We start from the raw sequence: 23,358 nt of genomic DNA on the forward strand, positions 1-23,358 counted from the left end.
ACATCTCTACCTCTTTAAAACAGATATTTTCAAACGTCAATCTTCTAGTAAGACTATGTGATAGTAGGTTTGCCCCATCGATCTTATCTTAGTCAGCTATTAACCTTCCGAAAGAGGCAATTAATTACTTGGCAAAGCGTCTAGGTCTTGCAACTTGCGCAGGGGTGTGTATACTTGAGAAATGACAGCAAGCTCAACGAAAAGAAACATACAACACGTTATCGCAATGTTATATCGAGGGCTGTCGACACATGTGAATTTCTGCTCTTCTAAGACAGCCCCGCTGTGGGCGGGGTATTAGCTCTTAAGGAAGGAGCTCCGGATTAATTGTGAGCTTACAAGTGGGCACAAGGTCCTTGATATGGTTGTAATCACATTGCCGCATCTCCATTTTGCTCTTAAACGACTGGTCTTCTACTGGTGTATGCCTACTATAAGTGCTTACTCGGCTTCGTCCAATTATGGCTCTGTCTTCAACGCAGATTGTTTACTCGGAGGGCATCTTCCACGGTCTTCCAAGCTATTCAGATACTCCGGAGCTCAAAAATCTGACAGCCATCGTCACCGGTACTAACGGTATCTCTAGATATCATATAGTTAAAGTCCTCGCTCAATCTCCCCAAAGATGGACCAAGATCTATTGCGCTTCTCGTCGACCACCTCCGGACTACTTCTTTGCCGAGCTAGGAGCTGGTATGGAGCGTGTAGAACATTTAGAGGTTGACTTTCTCTCCGACCCGAGCGCGATTGCTGAGGTCTTGAGACGTGTTCCAAAGGTGTAAGTCTACCCGAAGATCATAGCGGTGGCTTGGTGATCTCGCTTATAGTATACGTCTGTAGCGATCATGTCTTTTTCTTCTCGTACATGCAACCAAAGCAAGAAGGTAACGTCCTTGGAATGYGGTCTAACGCGGATGCATTGGCCGAAGTGAAAAGTGAGTCAATACATGCCATCCTCACACATATCGTTCGGAGATTAAATGTATCCCAGCAAAACTCCTCGCAAACTTCATCGGGGGCTTGAAGCTTTCCGGTCTCCAACCGAAGCGGTTCCTCCTCCAGACCGGCGCAAAGCACTACGGCTTTCACATTGGGCCAGCTACCAGCCCGTCATTCGAGAGTGACCCCAGGGTAGGACTTGAAAGCAACTTTTACTATCCTCAAGAGGACATCCTGCAGAAGTACTGCAGAGAGACTGGAGCTGGTTGGAACGTCGTCAGACCTTCATACATCATTGGCGCTGTCAGGGATAATTTTTTAAACCACATGGTGGGACTGGCTGTATATTGTTCAATCCAGGCACATCTAGGCCAACCTATTGCCTTCCCAGGTGACTATATCGCCTGGGACAGGGAATATTGCCAGAGTTCCGCCAAGCTGAATGCTTATCTGGAAGAATGGGCAGTTTTTAAGTCCACAAGCTCGTAACGAAGCCTTCAACGCTCAAGACGGCCTGGCTTTCACCTGGGGACGACTCTGGCCGTACCTCGGTGCTTGGTATAGCACTCCATGGACTCCACCGGAGTTTGACGAAAAGAAATATGTAACTTATGAGTCTCGCTGGGCAGAGACACCAAGAGGGTATGTCAACTTGGATGTAATGTACTGCAGATCGACTGCTGATAGCTCTCTACAGTTATGGACCCCGTGGAGTGACACGATCTACATTCAGCCTTCTCGAATGGTCTGACCGCGCTGAAGTCAGACAAGCCTGGCGAGATTTATCCAACAAGCACGCTCTTCTCTTTGATCCCTTCAAGGATCGTGCTCAAGTTTTCGGCATGACTGACTCGGCTGTTATCGGTGGTTGGGCCCTTTCTTTAAGCATGCGTAAGGCAAGGAAAATGGGATGGTATGGCTGTGTTGACTCTTACGAATCCATGTTTGAGACTATCCATGGCTTGGCTCGCTTGAAGGTTGTCCCGCCTCCGACGGCGACCACATTCGTGGAGTAGGCATGGAGCTGTACACTGCTTCAATGGATTCTCTTCGCACTGATCCGATTATGAGCTATCGGCTTTGAGCTTGTTGCTACGAAGCTCTTTGAATTGCTTCGAGTCAGTCGGCTCCAAATGTTACTATGATCGGTACTTCAGCCAAGACTGTGCTCAAAGTCAGCACCCTTTGTTCTCCCGAGAAAGTCAATCTCCTACTTATTAGAGTGTGCAGACCTAGCCGTACATGAAACTCATAGCAACTGCGTTGACTGCTAGGAGAGCCATATTAGTCTTATTGGGACTTCATTTCTGTGCTTCGTAAACATGCGTCCTTAACCAGATGGTAGTACTAAAGTTGAAGCAATGTTACATCTGGGATACATTCGGGCATTCCAACCGCYGGAAGTTTACATGCAGCTATTCTGATGCAGCCTTGGAGGTATACTCAACAATCTTAGCCCACAGTATCCGCATTATTGTATACGTAACGCAAATCTCTAATGATCAAGGGCGTTTTATCTGACACGCCGAACTTAGCGGAGTGCTACCAGAAGTTATGAGACTTGATGTCATGGTCGTTTTGAACGTGTTAGGGGATGTCGAAGTTCAGCTAAGCATAGGCTCAGCGATTTCAGGTCTTCCTGCGGAATGGAATTGAGAAAGTCCAGGCGATATGGTAGCCGCTCAGGCTTTGAAGTTACGTGAAAAAGCGCCAGGGGCTTGTTGATCAAGGCTGCTGTCGAAAGCGAAGATGGCAGATCTGGACTGGCATTCTAGTGAAAGGGCATTTTGAGGTCTTGTATCTCGACTGCAGGTCTCGATAACAGAGTTGGTTTTGACAATCCAAGGGTCAACAACAAACGTAATACATCCAATTCACTCATCCAGAGAACGAGCTGTACACATCAATGTCCCCTGCATTTCACCAATACCATAACTTCCGAACCGTACCGGCTCAAGCTTAGCATCCTCCTCCAAAGTGAGCTCGAATCTCGTGAGCAAGGTCGTGATGGTCTTGAGGATATTGGTCATTGCAAGATTTCGACCAATGCACATACGATGTCCCAGACTAAATGGTATCAACGCGCTTGAAAGTCCAGCGGTACGACCATCGAGCCATCGATCGGGATCAAATTCGGCGTGGTCTTTGCCCCAGATGGAAACATTGTGATGCTGTACGTAGTTACTGGCTGCCACGTTCGTCTGAGATCAGATTAGTACGGGGTAAGATCCCTTTTCCATGATTCAACACACATTAGGCGGCACGAAATTGTCCCCGACTACCAGTCCTTCATCCCGTGTAACCCTTCTCCACAATAGCATGGTAAATACAGGTGTCATACGAAAGTTCTCGTGAATGCAAGCCATCAAGTATGGGAGACTGTTCTCTAGATTCTTGACAGCGTGTGTCTGCCTGCCGAGATTTCTACTCGGTGGACCCAACTTCGAATTGAGCTCGTTCACGAGTTTCGTCGTGACTTTAGGGTCCCGGAGAGTATGGGCAAAGAAGAGACTGAGCGTACCAGATGTCGTATGGGATCCAGCGACACTTGGCAGAAACAGTCAGTGTATGCCGAAGTCAAGAGCATCATGTTCTTACAGCATTGCAAAAGCTTCCGTGTTGATATCCATTGTTGTTAGACTAGCACCCGTCTCCGGATCTTTCGCCTTGATAAGGGACTGGAGCAGGTCCTTCCGGCCGTTGCCAGACCCACTGTCGATCCGATGTTGTACACATCTCGCACATGTATCTCGCAATAGCATCCGGTTTGCAACAATCTCTCGCATCCAATTAATAGGAGACAGTGCCAGTAGCTTCTTGTTCAGTGTTTGGAACGGAAGCTCTCCAATGATACTCCCCATGAGAATGTGGCCGTTGATCGCCTGAGGTACTTTTTCGTAGCCTCCAGCACCGGGCGTCTGAGCATTGAACGAACAGCTGAATGCCGTCTCCCCTAGGATATCCAATACATAGCGAGAGATGCAGTCTTTTAGGTCGAATGCTTTACCTGCCTTGGCAAACATTGCGATGCGATCGCAGAGTATTGAGAGCTTCTCGTCGAGGATCTCCTCCATTTCARGGATGGAAGTCTGGCTGAATCCGTGCGCCATTTGTCGCCTGCGCAGAGCATGGAGCTGAAGTAATCATCAGCAAGCTAGCCTATGTCAATTGAGATATCTCATCTTACATCGTCATCTTGTGTGCCGAACAAGTTGTGGTTGAAAGTTTGCCAGGAATTGTAAAACGACGTCTTGGGAAAGGCTCGACCGCCTTTGTATATTGTAGCTACAGCTTCGGCGTTCTGGATATGGACATCGTTGGGACCGATGCGAATAATGGAGCCGTGTTGCTCGTGTAGTCTTAGCAACACAGCATGCAGTTGTGTGTCGTAGATGTGGAAAACCTTCCATAGATTTGTAAGAGCAGCGATTCGAGGTCCAGGTACATGAGCAAGAGGATGGAATAGCAGCTGGTACGCCGCATATAAAGTGAGGAGCAGGAAAACGATAGATATGCAAGCTGAGGTCCACCGAAGTGTTTGTAACGGCCCGGTTACGATCACTGTCGAAGCATTGGCGGRAACATCTTCGACGCGGGGAGCGAAGGCCATGTCAAGTGAAAAGGGGTAGATGTAGGCCAAAGTTGCTGGCTCCCTCCAAACTCGCGTTTGATATCAGGCAAAGGAGTCATTGGTCTTTTTGAACCTTGATTCCTGCGAATGTGTGCAGACCTCGGCTGTCGAAAGTATATATGTAGGACGTACCAGTTGGCTCTTTGCCGCATTCTGGCTGAGCAAGCGCCGCGAATTGATTTGACGTGAAACACTGAGAAACCTCATCGTTTAGCAGATCATATACCGCCGCAATAGATTCGATATTGCAGTCACATTGCAAACATTCACAAGAAATCTGATTGAGAAGTTGGTAATGTACAGCTGTTATACACGACAAATCAAGGACAGTCTAATTTTCCCCATCAACTCATTTCATCGTCATTTGTCTCTTGCAACATTTCATAATCCGATCTTCAAACAATCGCACCGAGACCCCCAAGTGTCTCATCGAGAATGTCAGCAGTGTCATAGGTTCGGTCCTTCATGTACCCCGGGTACATCTCGAGCAACGACTCATCCATCGCCTCGAGCTGTGGGCAAGAGAGCTTCTCCACCACATCACCAAGAGTAGTCAAAAGAGTCTTGAACTCGCCGAGTAGAAGATCTGGCTCGGCCTGAGCAGCAGCCTGGAGAGCAAAGCAACCAAGGTTGTTTCCCTGAGCGAGACTCGTCCCGTTGAATACGCCTCCAGTAAGATCGGCCACGTTAACACCAGTGAACGAGTTGGGGGTACCAGTGTTGCCGCCAACGTCAAGGAACTTGGGGTGCAAAGCTGCGGCTGCGAGGACTTCGGCGTTGAAGTATGGGATAGTGTATGGAGCATCGATGGCACGTCTGTACCAGTTCTCGGGAATTCTCTCCGTGCCTTGCACTGCCTTGTAGTTGCCATTGGTACCCTCAACTCCAAACCATGATTGAACGACTTCATGGGATAGGTAGCCGCGTGGGTACTCTGCGGAGTGGTTGGCCATGAAGCGGAAGATGAAAGTGTATGCCGCGGGCTGGACGAGTATTCCTGTGAAGGGACCGTTGAAGAAGTAGGGGTTGTTGGCGATCTGGGTGTCGAATCGCTTGGATCGGAATGCAGTCAGCGAGTCGATAGTGACGCTACCGGGTGAGTAATCGATCATCTCTTGGAACTGTTTGGCGACGGTCTTGTAGTTGTTGCCCGCTTCGTAGAGGTCAGGTCGAGTTGGAGATGCTGCAAGGGTGGAAGAGTTAGCGATGATTGGGACKAAGGAGATGTGTAGCAATGCCCAGCATAGCTTAAGGGCGCATCTTCGTGCTACGCTGGAGGCCTTCTGTAGGTCAACTTACCGTCTCCTTCATACTTGTTGTGGGAGCCAGTCAGGCCATTGCCATTCGATGACAGTGGTCCACCAACACCAGCTGGAGGAGTTCCTGCGATCGACCACGATAGAAGATCTCCATCGAGGGCTCCACCGAGAACGGCCAAGAAAGCTGCCAAATCTGTTCCCATACCAACGACCTTCTCTGTTACGTCGATGAATTGCCCGATCGTTGCATATCCGCTATGTGGGAGAAAGTTGTGATTGGCGAATGCATTCTGGTTGATGTCAGCACATCTTCAAAAYGTGTGGAAATGTTCAACCCTGGGAAGTACTCCATGGATGCAGACAAAGGAACGTCACATACCAATCCGGGACATGGTCCTCGAAGATCGTTTGGTCCAGGAGCAACATACTCGTGGCCGCTGCCCTCGCTGACATCGATGTACTGTGCCTTCGCATCGAAAACGGGAACAGCCTCGAACAGCTTCTCGGCCGCATCAGCGCCTTCTTGACGACCCGCGAGTCTGTTGCGAGTCAACATCTCAGCCATCTCAGCAGTTCGAGCTGCCAGGGCTGGATCTCTTGATGCAGCTTCGAGCATTGCTGCTGGGAAGGCAGACGCCAAGCCGGCCATGGAGGCCAAAAGAGTTCGTGAAATCATATTATTGGAAGACAAAACGCTGTGAATCGAATGTTGGAAAGTCGGATGAATGATACGATGAAGGTGAAGGAAAGCTCCAAGACTCTTGTAGGTGTGCTTGAGCGGCGAGTTTACCACGCTTGGTAAGAAACATACAGCCGCCACACTGTAGACAGCATCTCAAGCCATGATCTCACCGCTGTCGATCCAAACCCAAAAGCCGACGAAGAGGTCTCGAGGAGGTGAGGTTGAGAGACAGCCATCATCATGCTCGCGTGCGGGCCAAGGTCTAGCACGAGGCTGACGCAGCTTGTAGAAATGCTTCTCCAAAGATCGACAGTTGAAGACGTCAGCTCAGACTTCGACCCCTTCTTTCTCAGATCTTCAACAGCCAATAGTGTATGGCTAATTTGTCGCTTCTTCGCTGGCGTTCGACGTTGTTGGCGCACGAGGGCGAACCAATATTTTCATATGATACATCGGAGTTGAGGCGTCTTACAACGTGCTTCGCGGCGTTAATTTGATGCACTCAGGCAAAGGAGGGTCAGCATAGCACTGCAATTGCCCTTTGTTCGCACTTCAGAATATATTTCGCCAATACCGCCCGTGACTGCCGGCGAAGTATTGATCGATCTTCTCATGTGTGCCGTTTGCCGGGTGTTCGATCTCCGGATGAATGGACACACTAAATCGCCATACCATCGGGTACAAGCTGTACCAGAGCAGTGGATCAGGGAAGGTATAGAGTTCGCACGCGAATTTGGCACCGCACCCGAGGAAGCTGCTTCCTAATTCAGTCTAACAGCAGCGCTTAGTTTCACAGCTGTACGGGCGCTAGACCAGGGTATTGCTCTTTTTGTGGAGATGGTTTCTCGAGTGAATGACCTGCTTCGTGGTACCGCCTCGCATCGCGTATTCGCATATATGTCGGAGTTAGGTTCATTTGCGACTGGTAAGAGCTCTGGAGCTGATTATTGCACGGACTTGTGACTTGCAATCCCGATGCGACGATGGGTACTTCTGAGTCCTGACTTCGACGCCCGTGAGTTGCATGCAGAGACCCGAATTGAAATCTGGCAAGAGATGAGCAAGCAAAATCTCCCTCGCTTCCAAACATCMTTTCGCTTTTGCTGCGACGACTACTCGCACAAATCTATCTATCATATGTCGTTCTCATGCGTATCATCCGAAAAACATCTATGCTGTTCCATTGACAGCCTCAAGACTCCCTCTCACACCTCCTTTGCCGCCGACCTCTCTCGCGACAACAGTAACCTCCAAATCGGCTCCAACATTGATTTGCACTTCGACTTTGCCGCCCTTCTTGACGCCTCTAATTCCAACCTCTGCGAGAGGGTTACCAGCCTTCCACTCCTTGCTCCTGATTTCCTCAGGCTCGTCGTCGTCATCTGAGTCATCCTCGTCCTTTGCGGCGGGCTCTTCCTTGGTGATCTTGATTTCTCGCACACCCTCTGCAAGCTTGACAAGCACATCTCCGCCATCTTTGACAGCGATTTGCGCCGTCCGTCGCACGGGCACGGGGGTCTCTGCAGCCACAACGACGTGGAACTGGTTGTTGGCGTCCACAATTCCGATCGCTTTGCTGAGATGAGGAGTAACAATGACCACCGCCTCGGTGGAAGCTTCAATATCGGMCTTTTCAAACTCGGCGATCAAGGATGCCTGGATGGCGGCTCCTCGAGAAGCAAGTTCGCTGGGGTTCACTGCTGCTGGGAAAGTGCTGGGAGCTGTCACCGCGGTTCCCTCTGGGAAATGTGACTGCAAGAGAGAGGCGATCTTGGGTGTGTGAGAAGATCCTCCAGCGAGCAGGATCTCGTCAATATCAAGTATATCAAGGTTTGCCTTTGCGACAGCCGACTCAATCAGACGAACGAATGAAGCAAAGACCTTGCCTGCGAGAAGCTCGAAACGTGTGCGGTTGACGCTGAGCTGGAAATCGATTCCGTCGATGAGTGATTCGATGGAGAAGTTGGCGGAAGCACCAATGGAGAGGGCCTTCTTCACAGCTTCGGCTTCGAGAGTGAGTTTCGACAAGCTGCGCTCGGTGGAGCGTGGGTCCTTGGCAGACTTATTCTTCTTGAGGAATTCCTTTGCGGCGTATTCGACCAAGACCTGATCCAGAGTTGCGCCTCCCAGCTCGTAGTCGTGGCTYGTAGCGAGAGTGGTGTAGAGGCCTGCGCGAGAAGCAACGATTGCAATGTCGGTACGTGTGCCACCAATGTCTGCCACCACGACGTTCTTATCCTGCYGAGAAGGAGTGGCCTCGCCGCTCTGYTGGAGCTTAGCGTCGTGTGCGAGGAGGGCCGAAGTAGGCTCGTCGATGTATTGAATGACCTCAATGCCTGCGGCCTTGGCGTTGGCGGTGAGGGCAGTCTTTTGTGCATCGGTGAAGTCGGATGGGACGGTGATGACGGCAGCAGAGACATCACGGCCGAGATAATCGGTAGCAGATATCCTGAGTTTCTTCAAATGTCTGGTTGTGATTTCGTCGACGCTGAGTATGCTGCGCTCGCCCTTTGGCTCTCCATCCTCGTCGACTGTCTCTTGTACGCTGAATGCCACGCTCTTACCGCCGTCGTGCTCAATGGGGTGGGCGGAGGAATGGCAGGGAGTGGGATCGATTTSCTTGAAGGATTTGCCCAAGAAATCGCGAAAGTATGCGACTGTGTTGCGCGGGTTTCGTACAATCTGTGCCTTGGCCTGTGTGCCTTGAAACTCCTCGCCGCTCACGTATGAWAGGATGCTGGGGATGAATCGGTCTCCTAAGTGCCAGAAAATTCTGTCAGCCGCGCTCATATGCATGCCACCGCTCCGTCTGGCATTTTCTTACCCTCCTCGTTGGCGATGACCTCCGGCTTGCCATCCACGGGCGATGTGTRGGCGATGCTGGAGTACGAGTTTCCAAAGGAAATACCAATGGCGGTGCGCGATGGTTCGGCACTCATGTTGGCGGTGGATGGGGATGTGTATGGAGTGGAAGGTGTAGGTATGCCGTGTTTGATATGCGTGGAAGAATTGGAATGGATGCACGAGTTTAAAAAAAGCTGCCAGGGTTCAAGCCCGCGATCTTCAATCAGTCTTCACAAGCAAACAAGACATCCAATCAACAACGACACAACCACATCACCGCATCCCCGCCATGGCCACCGTCCTTCTCCCCGGCGAGGAACTGGATTCTACTCTTCTCCCAAAAGTGAACAAGAAAGGCCATCTCACACTCGGTCCTGGACTAGGATTTGTCCCTCCTCAAACCATCCTCTCCACCACCGCCGGCACTCTCCACGTCGATTCCAAGAAATCTGCACTATGGATTGAGCATTCTCATGGCCGTTATTTACCCTCGGTCGGCGATCTCGTCGTGGCTCAAATCCACCACTCCGCCGCAGAAGTCTACTACTGCACTCTCACTCCGCACACAACCCATGCTGTGTTAGGTCAATTAGCCTTTGAGGGTGCCAACAAGAAGAATCGTCCGCAATTGAAAACTGGAGATGTTGTATATGCTCGCGTGAGTAAAGCCAGTAAATGGGAGGATGTAGAGGTGGAATGCGTGAATTCAAATACGGGCAAGGGAGAGGGTATGGGACCGCTGGCTGGTGGGATGGTGTTCGATGTCAGTCCGCAGTTTGCGAGGAGGTTGATGATGGGTGTTGATAAGAAGGATGGGAGGAGKTTGGGTGGAGTGGTTGTTCTGGAGGAGGTCGGAGAGAAACTGAGGTTTGAGGTTGCAGTCGGCAGGAATGGACGGGTCTGGGTGGACAGTGGAAGCGTGAGGGAGACGGTGGTGATTGGCAGATTACTACGAGAGGCCGATGAAGAGGGACTTGGTGTGGAAGAGCAGAGGAGAGCGGTGAAGAAGGTGCTCAAGGAGCTTTGACGTGTTGGCTTGTTTTGATGATACCCATGTGTTATGCTACAGATACAAATATGGACAGAGGACAAAAGGTCCGCCGTTGGGGCTCGGTCGCCCTCCCTTGGAGACTTTTCACGAGCCATCCTCGCAGAGGAGTCAAATTACTCGGAGCCATCACCCTGGTCAAGCCCATCGCTGTCAATCTCAGGCGCTCTCCCAAGAGTTCGACCAATCCCCACAAAGGCTCCACCAGCAGCCGCTTCATTCTCTCCCAAAACCATATCGAAGCAGCTCTTTTTCTTTTCAATCTTCTTCTTTCCAGTCTTCTTCTGCTTCTGCTTCTCCGCTTTCTCCGTCTCTCCACTTCCCAGCACGTTCCCCTTCTTTCCCGGCTCCTTTCTGAACCCCAACTCCTTGGCCACCATCTGCTTATCCGCCGCTTTCTTCCGCACTTCGGCACTCTTCTTCGCAGCAGCGATCTTTTGTGCATTGCCCATGGTTTTGCCTCTGGTGAAATCCCAGTTTCCATTTCTGATCGCTACAATCACACTCCGGTTAGCACGCATGAGAATGGAGAGAGTGATGCAGTACATGCCCATCCGTCTCTCCGCCGCCATATTTTTGGCTTGTTTAACCTTCTCCGCAGTTGCAACGGTGACTTCCATTTCGTCCGGTGGTGGGAGGGTCTTGGACTTTTTGGATGGTGGGCGGTTGGTCTTCTTCACGGCCAGAGACCGCTTGTGATCTGCCAAGGCAATCTTCTCCGCATTTGTGAGAGGGTTGCGGCGAGGGTTAGTGGCAGGTGAGGAGGATTGGGTGGGAGGCATGATGTTGTGTAGTGAGTGAGTTGGATTATGCCGAACGGGGTGTTGAGATGAGGGTGTTGATGTTAGGAGGAAATGACCTGGTTGGTGATGTGTCTTGATTTGTCGTTGAAGTCGAGTTGATGTTTGAGATCAAGTTAAAAGCCTGAGAATTGAGGAGTGAATAGTAGGAGTGAAGAGTAAGAACAGGTCAATCACATGCGGTGCCGAAGCAATGAGATAACGGGGATCCCTTCGATTGAGCGTAGCCTTTCTACTATGTGCAAGCAGAATGAATGAAGTGATGCTATGAGAAATACGGAATTTTATCAACATCTCGAAGTCAGCACCTGCTTGCTACGCTTCTTCTCTGTATTTAGACTTGACGCGAGGACCTGGCCAAAGACCTACGGACTAAGTGCTGCCTTCGAACAACACGTGTCGAGCCTGATGGTCTCATACCAGATTTGAGGGCCCCAGCTCCCTCGGTGTGTACTCTAACGAGATCTGTTGATGTTCTTATTCTGTGGTTGGCAAATTTGTCCCGGTCGTGTTTTAAGATGGCCAGAAGCATGCATGCTAGATGGCGGTGGCATTGCTATCCTCTAATGATTTTGAGAATTATGAAGGCAATCGATCCCGAAGAGATTCTGCTCACCTGCGGTCCCGTACTAATGGGTACGCATAACAATCCAACGACATACCTCAAAGACCGAGACCATAAATCTGTCTTGCGTGCTCTGGGCAATGAGCATGCAAAGAATGGTCAGAACGGCCATAAGATTGATACGTCCGAGTGTTCACCACTCCTGAAACTGCCGTGGCATCGGGGGACGGTTTCGAGTCCAAAAGTCACGCAACGGCAACTTTCAAGGCGAATAGGGACGCTCATCGGATACTCAATGAGTATGCCAGCTTTCCAGCCGCCGGACTGCAATATGCTGTCTTGCGGAATCTTCAGGTTGCATTGACATTGTACGGGTGGCGGAGGAGGGTCACAATCACGAGGAGGATGAAGATTACGAAGTACCGGGACTCGGATCGCTGACCTGGGAGGAGCTTGCTGGGATGTGCGGACGCTCCCGGCCGGAAATCGTCCCGTCTTCACCTCCTTGGTGGCCACACCGTCAGCAATTTCGCCAGCAGCCGGCGACGTTGTCGACGAAACATATGGACATGCTCACGCGTTGCTCATCGGATGCGACATTGACACACCGGCTACGATGTGATCATATGTGGTCAGCCATAGAGAAAAGGGTTGTACCTGCCACAACCTCTGCTCAGAGGCCGCTTCAGACGCAAGCCTGCGGGAAAGGGCCTTACATATCTCCAGTGGTGACGCAGGGCAGGTTCATGGCTCAAAAGACACGTGGGACTGCCTCATGCATACCCGAAGCGCCGCTTGCCGCAGCCGTTGTCCTTCTGGACTTCACCTCACGTTGAGACAACGTCGGAACGCTCTCTCATCTACGACATCAACGATTCCAACATACAGCTCCCGATAGAATGCTCTTGGTGCAAGCAATTGTCAACACATGTAGTCTACAAACCAGATGTGACAGCAAGCCCACCGTCCATGCCATCTGGTAAATACGTCCAAGCCAGTCATCGTATTCTCTAATCCGCGTCGGACCTTTCCCTGTCAGACCTGCAACGACGATATACGAGATTCGCTCACTCAACAGCAACGGCGAACGACAAAGCCGTTCTTCGCCTGTGGCATGAACGCTCATGGGAGCACATCTCATACACCAAGACAAGGCCAAGGCACAATTTGAACGTTAGAATCCCCACTGATATGGCTACTCAGAGTATGCATATAAGCCTCCATCTCATTCCTCATTCCAGAAATCATCCAGCAGCTTTCCAGCCTACTTCACTACCACAGTCACTCGTTTCCAACACTCGCTTCCAACACTCGCTTCCGACACTCGCTTGTCCATTACACTCGTTTTCACTACAGCCAACAAACCAAGTAATCAACCACCCAACCCACCCACCAATCAACATGCAGTTCACTGTCGCCATCCTCGCCGTTGCCGGTCTTGCCGCCGCGCTTCCAGACAACTACGCCTACGGTGCCGGTGCTGCCTACGGCGGCCACAACTCGCCTTACAGCCCTGAGAAGGAGTGTCAGGTCAGCAGCACTTGCAAGGCTGTCTACAAGACCATCACCACCGATTTCCCATCCAAGGCGACTTCCACTATCGTCAAGACTATCTCCGAGGCCGTGACAAAGACTGAATCCACTCAGGAGCACGTTACAATCACAAAGCTCATTCCTACGACCTATGTCAAGACTTCGACGGTGACCAAGACCACGACAATTCCGTACGACGCTTTCAAGATCACGACAATCTGTGAGACCAAGACGATCCCATACAAGGCCACCAAGACTTCCGTCGTAACCGCTCTGGAGAGCGCTCCATTCACAGAGACAAACAAGAAGGCTGTTGTCACCGAGACCCAGAAGCAGAAGATCTACACCACAACCATTCCTGTTGAGAAGAAGGTCGTTACCGTGGTTGACAAGAAGGTCCAGACCGTCATCGTAAAGACTGAGAGCGAGTGCGCCACTGCCACCAGCTGCAAGGCGAAGAAGACATCCTCTGCCGCAGAGTCTTCCTCCTCCGCTGTCAAGACATCCACCGAGACCGAGGGCAAGAACACCTACCCTGCCACCTACCCTGCTGGGGAAAAGTCCACCGCAGCAGCCTATGACCCAACCCACCCAGCTCCTTACGTCCCAAACCACACCGCGTACTAAGCGATTGATGACTTCATTGTCCATCCTGGTTCGTGTTACAGTGGAGGTTTAGAAGTCCCGCCGCTTAATTCGGAGTTGCTGTCTCTCGAGCGGCGGTGGGAATGGGTATTCACCTGGTGTTTGGAGTATTTAATCGATAATGTGAATGAATAAAAGATGACTTATACAACTCTTCGAATTGCCCCTTCTTGATTTTGCTTCTTGGCTCGCGGTGGGCCAGACACTAACATGTACCCTCGATTCGATAATTTGACAGGAAGGCTCTGCTACTTCAATCCCACACCTAAGATCAAATGGATCGACGGTTCGTCTCAGCGTGAGATGTGCCTCGATCCGTCCTACAAAGGTCAAAGCTTGTGATTTCTCGCCTGCGTGAATGAAGTGCTGCTCATTCATTCTATATTGCCGCCGTCGCGTACCTCACTCAGATACGACAGAGCGATCAGTACATTTGTCGAATAGCCTTCGTCTTACGAGCAATGGGCAATTTGCTCTTCCAAAACTTGCAACTTCACTTGAAGTAAAGGGGTTAAACGTGACCCATCCAGGCATCAAATGAGCTAAGAGTACTCCCTAGTCGACGATTACTTCTGTAACCCTACTATTATTGATTAATGGGTCTTGGAGGGCACTGCACGACGCCAAAAATCCGAGCAGGGTTAGGGTTGGGGTAGCAGCTGAACGATATCTAAGCGTTAACTAGCGCGAGACACTCGCACCCCACATTCACATGCAATATGCAAAATTCAAAATAATTCCACGCAAGGCTACCTTACTGCCTTAGTCGTTCATTTATGAGAGCATTGTACAACAAATCCGCCAGAACAGCTCAACATGTCAATCGTCGCATGGTAGTAGAAAGGGTCCCCGAAGCTTCTGACCCCGCCCCTGGACGTCTCATCTTGCAACAAAAACGAGCAGCACATCGGCAAAAGGAATCAACCACAACGACGCCATCAATGGCTAATCAAATGCCTTCTAACGGATTTGAACCGTTGACCTCGGCATGCCAGTGAGTACTAGTGCCGCGCTCTACCAACTGAGCTAAGAAGGCGTGAGTCCAAATGGTGTTAGGTGTGAGACCGCGGGCCGGGAATAGTATATATCGTGTTGAAGATGATGCCAAGCCGGGTGGACTTCATCCCAACTTCGGGCTTCCAGGCCTGACCAGGATCGATCCCCATGCAGCTCGCAGCGCGACCTGGTAGATTGTGTGAAACGGTTCTCCTGATATTGCCTCCAACTCTTCGTCTAAGAGCAGTCGGAATGCAAACTTCCTCGTAGTCCGCATTCAGTAGTATGGCGTGTACGACCTGTCTGAAAGTATCAAATGTGACGAAAGACTTCAAAGAGCATGCCTTGGTGATGCGTGCCTTCAATCCTGTACGAACGAGTCTGCGGAAAGTATAGAAATCGGCCGGAAACTGTGCTGATGCTGATGCTGGAGCAAGAGTTGACGATGGTCATGTGCCATCGCTCATGTCCTGATCGGCTGGCCATGTACAAATGTCATTGCCAGTGCGGGAGTTGAACATGCTTTGCGAAGTATGAGCCCGCCGGAAACCACACAAGTACTTCCTCGTTGCCGGAATGTTGCGGTGATGCGGAAATGCGTGAGAATAGCGCTGCTCGTGATCTGGCGTTGCGAGTGCATAGTCTCGACCTTCTCGGAGCACGGAGGTTGACGCAGCCCAGCTTCGATACAAACCTGGCATCGAACGCATGGTCCAAGTGAACAGCCTCACGACCGTACACGTCAGAGCTATTGGAGAGATGGTCGATTTGCATGAGGCCTGCCGCGGGCTCTGCCGTCTTAGACCTGACATGGTTGACCCCGCCTGGCTTGAACTCCTCACCCAATTACCCTACGCTGCAGTCAGTTTCGACCCTTCGGTCAGTCTTCGAGTGAAAGGAGCGCCTGCGGCTGAAGTTGGAAGGAAAACATGGTATTGTCGACTCTCATTTGCACAGTATCGGATGTCGCGGTCCTCGAAGCCTCGAAACATGCATCCTCCCAAGTCTCGTTCAAACGCAAGGAAACTCAATGCTCTCTGTGACTCCATTTCTACTCGTCGGCTGGCTTGTGGTAGTTGACCTTCTCGTTCCAGAAGAGAGTCTTTGTCACATGGTCAGTCTACATTTCATCCCATTCCCGCTAAACGCACCTGGTCACCGTTACCCCAAGGATAGCYCTTGGTGCGGATGTTCTGGTATGGATATTCGGTCTTGTCCTCAAGCGCAGGGCCGTGTGCAACGTGCTCCCAGTGCTCGTTCCAAAGGCGCCAGGCGTTGACGCTCGCGATGATTGTGGATGGGATCACCACACTGTTCACACTGTTAGCTACGTCGCTCGCGTGGGCTGCTGGCCTCGGCTTGGAGAGGGAGGTCGTCGGGCGCGGTGGGTCGTGGGGAAGGCATACTAGATTGAGAGCTTGCGCCAGGTATCTGAACATGATGCTGTCAGTCTACATGGAATCTCTGCTCTTGAGAGTGCTCCAACATACCACTGGTCGCGGCGGCGTGGTCCTTGACGGCCTGACGCTCTCTGTTGAAAGCATTGTCCTGGGGGCCAAGGTTGGACTGCATTCTCCGCTGTGTGTGGCGGCGGAAGGCCGGAATGGCATTGCGGAAGACGCGGGCGGCGAACATGGTGTCTGTGTCGGCGGAGTGAGGAGTGTTGGTAGCYGATGCGCTCGTCGCGGCGTGCCTCCATGAGGTGGCCGACGATTGAAGCAATCCAGCGGCTACACCCGCAAAAGTGGGTCCAAGCAGCCGCCTGCTTTTGTTCCCGTCACTTGCCACTGCGAACGTGATCAGTCGCAATTCACAACATCAAACATAATGGCATTGGATCAACAGCGGAACTGGGACATCTCAATGGCGGAAAACCTCAAAAAGGTTGTTCGGAGCAGCCGCGAAAAGGAACTCCAGGACAAGACCAGAAATACACATACACATCCCGCTCTGCCAGAGAAGGAATGGGGACCGCCGATACACCTGCCAGATGAGATTCTGGTACAAATTCTCGACTATGTCTCCACCTCGTACTACTCACAGACAACTCTGGCTTCATGCTGTCGGTTGTCTCACCAATGGTTCACCGCCGCAGTACCTTATCTCTACCGCCATCCGATACTCTATGGCAACAAATTCGATCCCTTCATCAGAGCGATATGTCCATCCAAAAACCTTCACGTCCGGAAAAGCCCTGTCGCTGCTCTTGTCAAGGYGCTAGATATGAGCGGCCTTGTCCATCAGGGATCAAAGAGTGTGACTGCGCGCCTGCTTAGTCGCACAAAGGACAACCTGGAAGAATTCGTCGCTCCACAGGCGAGTTTCGGGTGGATTTGCCTACCATCCTTGGCCAAGGCTCCCAACTTGCGAAGGCTAGACTTGTCGTTGGTCTCGGAATCTCCGCCTCTTCTAGATCTATTCAAGGCGTTATCGCATCTAAATAAGCTCAAAACGCTTCGGCTACCACGGTCTGCAGGATTCAGTGTCCATGTTGATTCGTCACAAGTGTCATGGCCACCGAATCTTGAACATCTCTGCTTGAGTGGAGGCATAGACAACCACTTCCTACATGGTGTTGTAGAGTTGCCAACATCTCTTCAAGGCCTCACCGTGGAACACTGTCCTATGCTGCACGGCTCTGACATCATCCACTTTCTAAACAACGCCGTWCGTACTCTCCMCAACGTCGAAGTATTGAAACTAGCCTCACTTCCTCGACTCACTGAGTCATCGCTGGACTGCATCTTGAGTATCCTCCCCGGTCTCACGAAGCTCAGCATCAGCGTCGACTACATCACACCGACATTCTTTGACTTGGCGAACAACCTCGAGTACAAAGAGTACTACGCTGGCAATGTTGTTCCTCAAGTCGGAATGACCCGGCATGAATGGCACGATGGACAATTCTCGCAGCTGCGAACGCTAGAACTGACCAATTCTGGCAATCCGGGCGTTGAAGACAAGATCTCGCCTATCGACATACTCATCGCGATTGACGAGGGTCAATTACCAAACCTGAGGCAGGTCAGAGTTGCGAAGAGTTTGCTGTGGCATGCAGGAGGCACCGCGGCTGACTTGGAGGCGTTGTCTGATTCGCTGAAGGAGTCTGCGACTGCGAAAAATGTCGTGGATCTGGCAGATGTTGGGGTCTGGACATTCGATTGAACGAAGTCCTGGGCGAGTTTCTGATATCAAAACAAAAAATAAGATACTTTCATGCACCCCATTCAATTGCCTAGCACTTCCTATCATCATTACCCCAGGGAGATGTCTATCAAACGCTGTGAAGCTGCCATATGAAGCGACTTCTTACATCGGAAGTTGTTCTTGATGACCAAGGTCAGACTTGTAAGAATCGATTCGCTGCTAACCTACCAGGGTCCTGAAGAGGACTCTGTGGGCCTGATAGGACTCCTCCTACGCAAAGAGTCGTTGCTCCTTTGCCTGCACATTGCTGCAAAATGATTGGCTAGGACCCATCGCCGACCGCCGGAAGATTATTCCACCGTTTCAAACGGTTTTGCTCCTTCACCTGTCGACCATTGACAACAGAACCCAACATTTCCATCTGAATGCTCGCGAATTGCGAACTTTTCGGATATTTGTTCAAGAGACGTATTTACTTACGACATCGCATGTCCACACTCCTCAACGCTTAAATCCGGTCTTCGCGGCTTTTAGCCAACCCGGAGTCCGGCTCATTCTCGTTTACAGTACCTATAAGAAGCCATCGCCCATGAATGCATGCTCAAAATCAATGACCGCTTCAATCCGCCTTGCGACCTTTCAGCGAACCCCAGCGCTCGGTTGCAGGCCATCGAGGTCCTGCAAAGTGCATTCTCGTAACATCATGTCGTCCACCAGCTCGCAGGGGAATATTCGAGCAACAATCTCTCAGCCGGACTACATGCTAGCCTGTCCGGCAGACGTCAAAGAACTCCACCACCACCAGGAACGATACAAGCTCTTTCAGAACCCGTGGCCAAGCTTCGTCGATCCCGGCGGTGCAGAAGTTGCCTTTAAGATTTTGCAAAGGAAACTTACAGGCACCGCGAAGAATCCAGACGTTACACCTCCGACTGTAAATGTAGTCAAGCCAGAATTCCTTCAGACTAGGGAGAGCAATGGATCTTTGCGAGCTACATGGCTTGGTCATGCTTGTTACTTGGTTGAGTTCCCTTCCGGATTGAGAGTCCTTTTCGATCCAGTCTTCGAAGACCGTTGTTCGCCTGTATCTTTCCTTGGACCCAAAAGATTCACAGACGCGCCCTGCAAGATAGAAGACATTCCAATCGTCGATGCGGTGGTTATATCCCACAGTAAGGACCCATTGGTTGAGAAGAATCGATCGATGCGCCTGCTAAACTACACAAAGACCATTATGACCACATGAGCTACACCTCTTTAAAGAAGCTCGCCGCCAAGCATTCCGAAGTTCAGTTCTTCGTACCATTGAACATCAAGAAATGGCAAGTAGAGAGTTGATACATCCCAGTCCAGCGATCTGACGCTAACTTCACACCCTCCTCTTCAGGTTCGACGACAACGGCTTCTCGAACATCACCGAATTAGATTGGTGGCAGAGCACTGAAGCAACATTCACACCTCCAAACGAAAAACCATTCTCCGCGACAATATCCTGTCTACCAGCTCAACATGGTAGCGCTCGCACAGCCTGGGACCGAAGCCGCATGCTCTGGGCCGGATGGTCCATCGAATCAGGCGACAAGACGCTTTATTTCGCAGGAGACACTGGCTATCGCACAGTCCCCGAACTCCCACCCTCAGAAGACGACTACGGAGAAGCATACTCCAACTTACCCGTCTGCCCGGCTTTCAAGCAAATTGGAGAGCTCAGAGGACCTTTTGACCTCGGAATCATACCCATTGGAGCGTACGAACCGCGTTTTCTGTACAGCTCGCTGCATTCGAATCCATATGACTCTGTGAAYATTTTTGTGGATACGAAGTGTAAGAACGCGCTTGCTATGCATTGGGGAGCGTGGGTCTTGACGGAAGAAGATGTCATGGAGCCGGCTAGGAAGTTGAGAGATGCTCTGAGGTGGAAGGGATTACCGGAAGAGGGGACTTTTGATGTTTGCGATATTGGCGAGAGTCGGGAGTATTGAGCTGAATGCATTGAACAGGCGCTGTACCAGGCCGAGGAATATGTGTTACGCAGTTTCCCTGCGCTGATTGCTGAACAGAGATCGAGTTAAGCACGCCGTGTAACTGGAAAATTCGTTCGCCTGGACACGAACTTCAAGACATCCACGGAATATGCAAAATATCCTCATATATCAACCGACTGTGGGCGAAGCTGTTGACATTCTTCACACTGGCAGAGCGATGGAGCACGAATTTTCGAATGCTTCAAAGTTCGACTAAGATACAAGCTACATGCGGCTACAGCGATGTTCCAAAACTACTCCGTGATCTGCGCTATGTTGAACACCCCGTTCAATAAGAAGGCGCATCTGACGAGCCATTCCGGAGCGTGGAAGGCCGCTGCGTTACGCCAAAGCGASTGTTGCCCTGATCGAAGATGGCATAGACGGAGCGCAAGAAGACATCACCGAGGATGTCAAATCCTTGGTCACCACGAGATTGAATACCGCCGTAGTATGTGCCATCGCCGAGATCTTGGAATGGGAGCTCCTCTGGGTTGATGGTGAAGAATGCATCACCGACAGCGACCTGGATCTTCGGCAAGGATGCGAGATCTGTGCTGGTGGGAAAGACCCATCCCTGATCATGTTCGTTAGCCAATGTATACACATATGCGAATTGGGAACGCTTACCTGCTGCTGAGAGCTCTGCTTGGCGCCTTTGATGGCACCATAGACCGCCTTGCACAAGTCGTCTCCCACCAGAGCGAGGGTCGTACCAGTGTCGGCAATTGCGGTGTTGCCAGTCCTTTTTATGGTCTTGTCACCAACCTTTGCTGAGGCGCTATCGAATGTCCAGAAGCCCTGAGAGCTGTCGACTGGAGTGTAGGTTGGCGTCTGGCCATCCAAAGCGTCCTGGTCAATGTACCCAAACGTATAGAAGCTGGTGGCATCGGTGCTTGAAGAAGATCCAGTCGAGCTGCTACTAGCCACACCGGTGCTACCAAGATAAGCAGTGAAGAGCTCCGTGTCCTTTGGGAAATCGGATTGAGCAATCATGTTCTCGACCAGAGCGTTGACAGGACCAGGCTGTACTGTGTTGATGGAACCGAAAGCAAGACCAAGAAGACCATCACCAGGTCCTTGCGCGAATTGCGTGCTCAAAGTCTTCGCCAGCTCGATAGCCTGGTTCTCGACCACAAGACCTCCGGCAGTGACGTTGTCGGTTCCTACATCACCGGACGCAGTCGAGCCRTCGSCATACGAGATTGACCATGTCGAACCAGAAGTCTTTTGGAAAGTGGAGCTCTTCTTCGGGTCGAAGATTGTGTGCTTGTTGTCGCCAGCCTGTCCTGTGAGGGAAGACGGTAGTTCAGTGCTCCACACCCATAGATCTGCTTGAATTCAGCGAACGACGAACGTTTTGCAAATCATCTCATTCTAACTTACCGGCGCTGCCTGTGTCAAAGTCCAACGCGAGCTGCTGGCCGGGCGTACCGATCGTGACGGTGGCCAGGTATTCTGCATTGTTTTCGATATCTTCTGCCTGTTGGCTGTTAGTGAACTTCACGTCTTCACTCTGAACAAAGGAAACATACTGGGACGTTGCCGTTCTGACCACTGGATGGGTCTTTCTTGGCGAGAACATGGCTTCGAACATGAGCTCTGCCGCCAACACGCTTGCCGGTTTGCTTGAAAATGGCCTGGGAGCCTTGCTGGTGGACTTGATTCACTCTGCAATAGGGACCTTCGACCGAGGGACCGATGTTCCATTTCTGCAGAGCATGAACGTAGGACTTGAGGCCGTTACGGATGTGGTTGGGGTTCCTCTGCAGAGCACCTCGGACGAGCTTCGCGTCGGACGACATTTTCGATTCGATGGAGAGTTGCTGGGACGAAGAGCTTTTGTGGAGAGCCCGAGCAAAATAAACAGAGGTCGTTGCCTTATCTTTCGTTGTGTTTGTGTCAAGATGGGCAATCGTGTTGTCCTGCGAACTCTATATGTCCGACGCGAGAAAGCAAACAGGAACGCCAGTCAGATTACAGTAACTACATGAAAAAAACTACTTTATGGATAGTAAGGTACACGTCACGCGGCTGTTTGCTTGGGCAGGTACGAGACGAACACGCACGCAAGAGCCATCATGGCGCCGTCTCGTTTAGTGTAGAGCAACATGCGTCCAGACATTCGTCTCTCATAGGTCAACGAGAAGTCATGCGATTGCCGTTTAGGATTGCCTTTGTTCGCTTCGAACGTGCAAACAGGTTCGTTTGGCGAGATCGAGCATGATCCAGCACAGAATTGCGTCATGTCCTGCCACGACGCCTCGGCGTCGTCAAGTGAGTGCTACGCATGCATGGTCAAACTCAAACAAACGATCAACAGCAAGCTTGTCGAGCTCAAGCTCACTCAAGCTCTGCTGACTGTCGATCGCCAAGTTTAGTAAGTGAATGGATTTTGAGCTAAAGATGCAGAATAACGAACGAAACAGAGGACATGTGAGATATGGCTGCCAGTTGATGTGAATACACTACTTAGGCAGCGAGGCACGAGTACCAGGTAGAGTGTCGAGAGAGTGTAACTTCTTGTTTCTTGTCACATCGATCTCCTGACAATCGATTTCATCTCCTAGGGCCTTCCTGCTGGCTACTTCAGGTATCCTTCTTCCTGCTTCGAGGCCCCTATCGCTCCACTCTCGAGCCTCACTCGGCTGCACAGAGTCATTTCCAAGTGAGCAAAATCAACGAAGAGTTGTCTGAGCCCCACAACAATCGCGAGCTTTGTAGGTTTGGCTTCCCAAATCGTGCCGACCTAAATGTTTGTGCAAACCGCTATTCCAAGGCTAACTGGTTAATAATCCCAGCGCGTCCCTACTCCTGTCCATTCCCGGCAGTCGCGCCACTGATTGAGTGTATCGTAGATGATTCTAACCGGTTGCTGCCACAAACAGGAGCGGCATGCGTCTGATCTCGGCTGGCGCCTCCCGACCCTGCTATCAGTATACAGTGGAAGTGTTCGCTACACGGAGCAGCGTAGGCCGAGTACCTAGACCAGTAAGATGTGAGTCCAGACTCGATACAGCAGCTCGATCAAGTCGATCAGTTCGACTCCATCAATCGGCTTACAACGTTTATGCGCCGCTTCTGGTTTCAGACTCAGTAGGCCACAGTCACATTTGCATTGCATCGGATTGATTAGTGCTGTGTGAAGCACCCAGCTCATCCGGGATATCTAGGTTCCGTCGCCATCCTTCCTCTCTGTCGTCGGCTCTTCAGGAGGGAGTGCACAGATGTAGCTCAGAGAAGTT

General features: G+C 51.1%; 11 protein-coding genes and 1 non-coding gene; 5 read left to right on the forward strand and 7 right to left on the reverse strand.

Annotated features, from left to right (window-relative positions):
- Positions 1-461: 461 nt before the first annotated feature.
- RCC_12181 (uncharacterized protein) lies at positions 462-1,428 on the forward strand (the record flags this gene model as incomplete). XM_023766273.1 has 3 exons in its annotated part: positions 462-778; positions 841-935; positions 992-1,428. The coding sequence occupies 3 exons, from the start codon at positions 462-464 to the stop codon at positions 1,426-1,428; spliced, it is 849 nt and encodes a 282-aa protein (XP_023622041.1).
- Positions 1,429-2,813: 1,385 nt separating this feature from the next.
- Positions 2,814-4,549, reverse strand: RCC_12123 (related to cytochrome P450 CYP3/CYP5/CYP6/CYP9 subfamilies; the record flags this gene model as incomplete). XM_023766274.1 has 4 exons in its annotated part: positions 2,814-3,140; positions 3,192-3,486; positions 3,538-4,073; positions 4,127-4,549. 4 exons carry the CDS (start codon positions 4,547-4,549, stop codon positions 2,814-2,816), a joined length of 1,581 nt encoding a protein of 526 aa, XP_023622042.1.
- Positions 4,550-4,965: 416 nt separating this feature from the next.
- On the reverse strand, positions 4,966-6,478 carry RCC_12124 (related to oxidase; the record flags this gene model as incomplete). XM_023766275.1 has 3 exons in its annotated part: positions 4,966-5,753; positions 5,870-6,119; positions 6,209-6,478. The coding sequence occupies 3 exons, from the start codon at positions 6,476-6,478 to the stop codon at positions 4,966-4,968; spliced, it is 1,308 nt and encodes a 435-aa protein (XP_023622043.1).
- Positions 6,479-7,681: 1,203 nt separating this feature from the next.
- On the reverse strand, positions 7,682-9,450 carry RCC_01037 (related to molecular chaperones HSP70/HSC70, HSP70 superfamily; the record flags this gene model as incomplete). XM_023766276.1 has 2 exons in its annotated part: positions 7,682-9,267; positions 9,336-9,450. 2 exons carry the CDS (start codon positions 9,448-9,450, stop codon positions 7,682-7,684), a joined length of 1,701 nt encoding a protein of 566 aa, XP_023622044.1.
- Positions 9,451-9,644: 194 nt separating this feature from the next.
- Positions 9,645-10,382, forward strand: RCC_01038 (related to protein involved in ribosomal RNA processing, component of the exosome complex responsible for 3` end processing and degradation of many RNA species; the record flags this gene model as incomplete). Its single annotated transcript, XM_023766277.1, has 1 exon — positions 9,645-10,382. The coding sequence occupies one exon, from the start codon at positions 9,645-9,647 to the stop codon at positions 10,380-10,382; it is 738 nt and encodes a 245-aa protein (XP_023622045.1).
- Positions 10,383-10,519: 137 nt separating this feature from the next.
- On the reverse strand, positions 10,520-11,185 carry RCC_01039 (uncharacterized protein; the record flags this gene model as incomplete). Its single annotated transcript, XM_023766278.1, has 1 exon — positions 10,520-11,185. One exon carries the CDS (start codon positions 11,183-11,185, stop codon positions 10,520-10,522), a length of 666 nt encoding a protein of 221 aa, XP_023622046.1.
- Positions 11,186-13,169: 1,984 nt separating this feature from the next.
- On the forward strand, positions 13,170-13,928 carry RCC_01040 (uncharacterized protein; the record flags this gene model as incomplete). Its single annotated transcript, XM_023766279.1, has 1 exon — positions 13,170-13,928. The coding sequence occupies one exon, from the start codon at positions 13,170-13,172 to the stop codon at positions 13,926-13,928; it is 759 nt and encodes a 252-aa protein (XP_023622047.1).
- Positions 13,929-14,900: 972 nt separating this feature from the next.
- Positions 14,901-14,982, reverse strand: tRNA. One transcript is given in 2 exon segments: positions 14,901-14,936; positions 14,946-14,982. It is a non-coding gene; the product is annotated as a tRNA-Thr (tRNA).
- Positions 14,983-15,993: 1,011 nt separating this feature from the next.
- RCC_12298 (related to cytochrome c oxidase subunit VIa) lies at positions 15,994-16,577 on the reverse strand (the record flags this gene model as incomplete). XM_023766280.1 has 4 exons in its annotated part: positions 15,994-16,044; positions 16,094-16,253; positions 16,349-16,373; positions 16,433-16,577. 4 exons carry the CDS (start codon positions 16,575-16,577, stop codon positions 15,994-15,996), a joined length of 381 nt encoding a protein of 126 aa, XP_023622048.1.
- Positions 16,578-16,769: 192 nt separating this feature from the next.
- Positions 16,770-18,107, forward strand: RCC_01041 (uncharacterized protein; the record flags this gene model as incomplete). Its single annotated transcript, XM_023766281.1, has 1 exon — positions 16,770-18,107. One exon carries the CDS (start codon positions 16,770-16,772, stop codon positions 18,105-18,107), a length of 1,338 nt encoding a protein of 445 aa, XP_023622049.1.
- A 685-nt stretch (positions 18,108-18,792) lies between these two features.
- Positions 18,793-20,071, forward strand: RCC_01042 (related to Zn-dependent hydrolase (beta-lactamase superfamily); the record flags this gene model as incomplete). XM_023766282.1 has 4 exons in its annotated part: positions 18,793-19,023; positions 19,219-19,261; positions 19,318-19,411; positions 19,477-20,071. The coding sequence occupies 4 exons, from the start codon at positions 18,793-18,795 to the stop codon at positions 20,069-20,071; spliced, it is 963 nt and encodes a 320-aa protein (XP_023622050.1).
- A 331-nt stretch (positions 20,072-20,402) lies between these two features.
- Positions 20,403-21,918, reverse strand: RCC_01043 (related to pepsin precursor; the record flags this gene model as incomplete). XM_023766283.1 has 4 exons in its annotated part: positions 20,403-20,690; positions 20,744-21,444; positions 21,500-21,596; positions 21,649-21,918. 4 exons carry the CDS (start codon positions 21,916-21,918, stop codon positions 20,403-20,405), a joined length of 1,356 nt encoding a protein of 451 aa, XP_023622051.1.
- Between the last annotated feature and the right edge of the window lie 1,440 nt (positions 21,919-23,358).

This window comes from Ramularia collo-cygni (genome assembly GCF_900074925.1).
Source record: "Ramularia collo-cygni strain URUG2 genome assembly, contig: RCC_scaffold01, whole genome shotgun sequence".
In the NCBI taxonomy this organism is placed as follows: domain Eukaryota; kingdom Fungi; phylum Ascomycota; class Dothideomycetes; order Mycosphaerellales; family Mycosphaerellaceae; genus Ramularia; species Ramularia collo-cygni.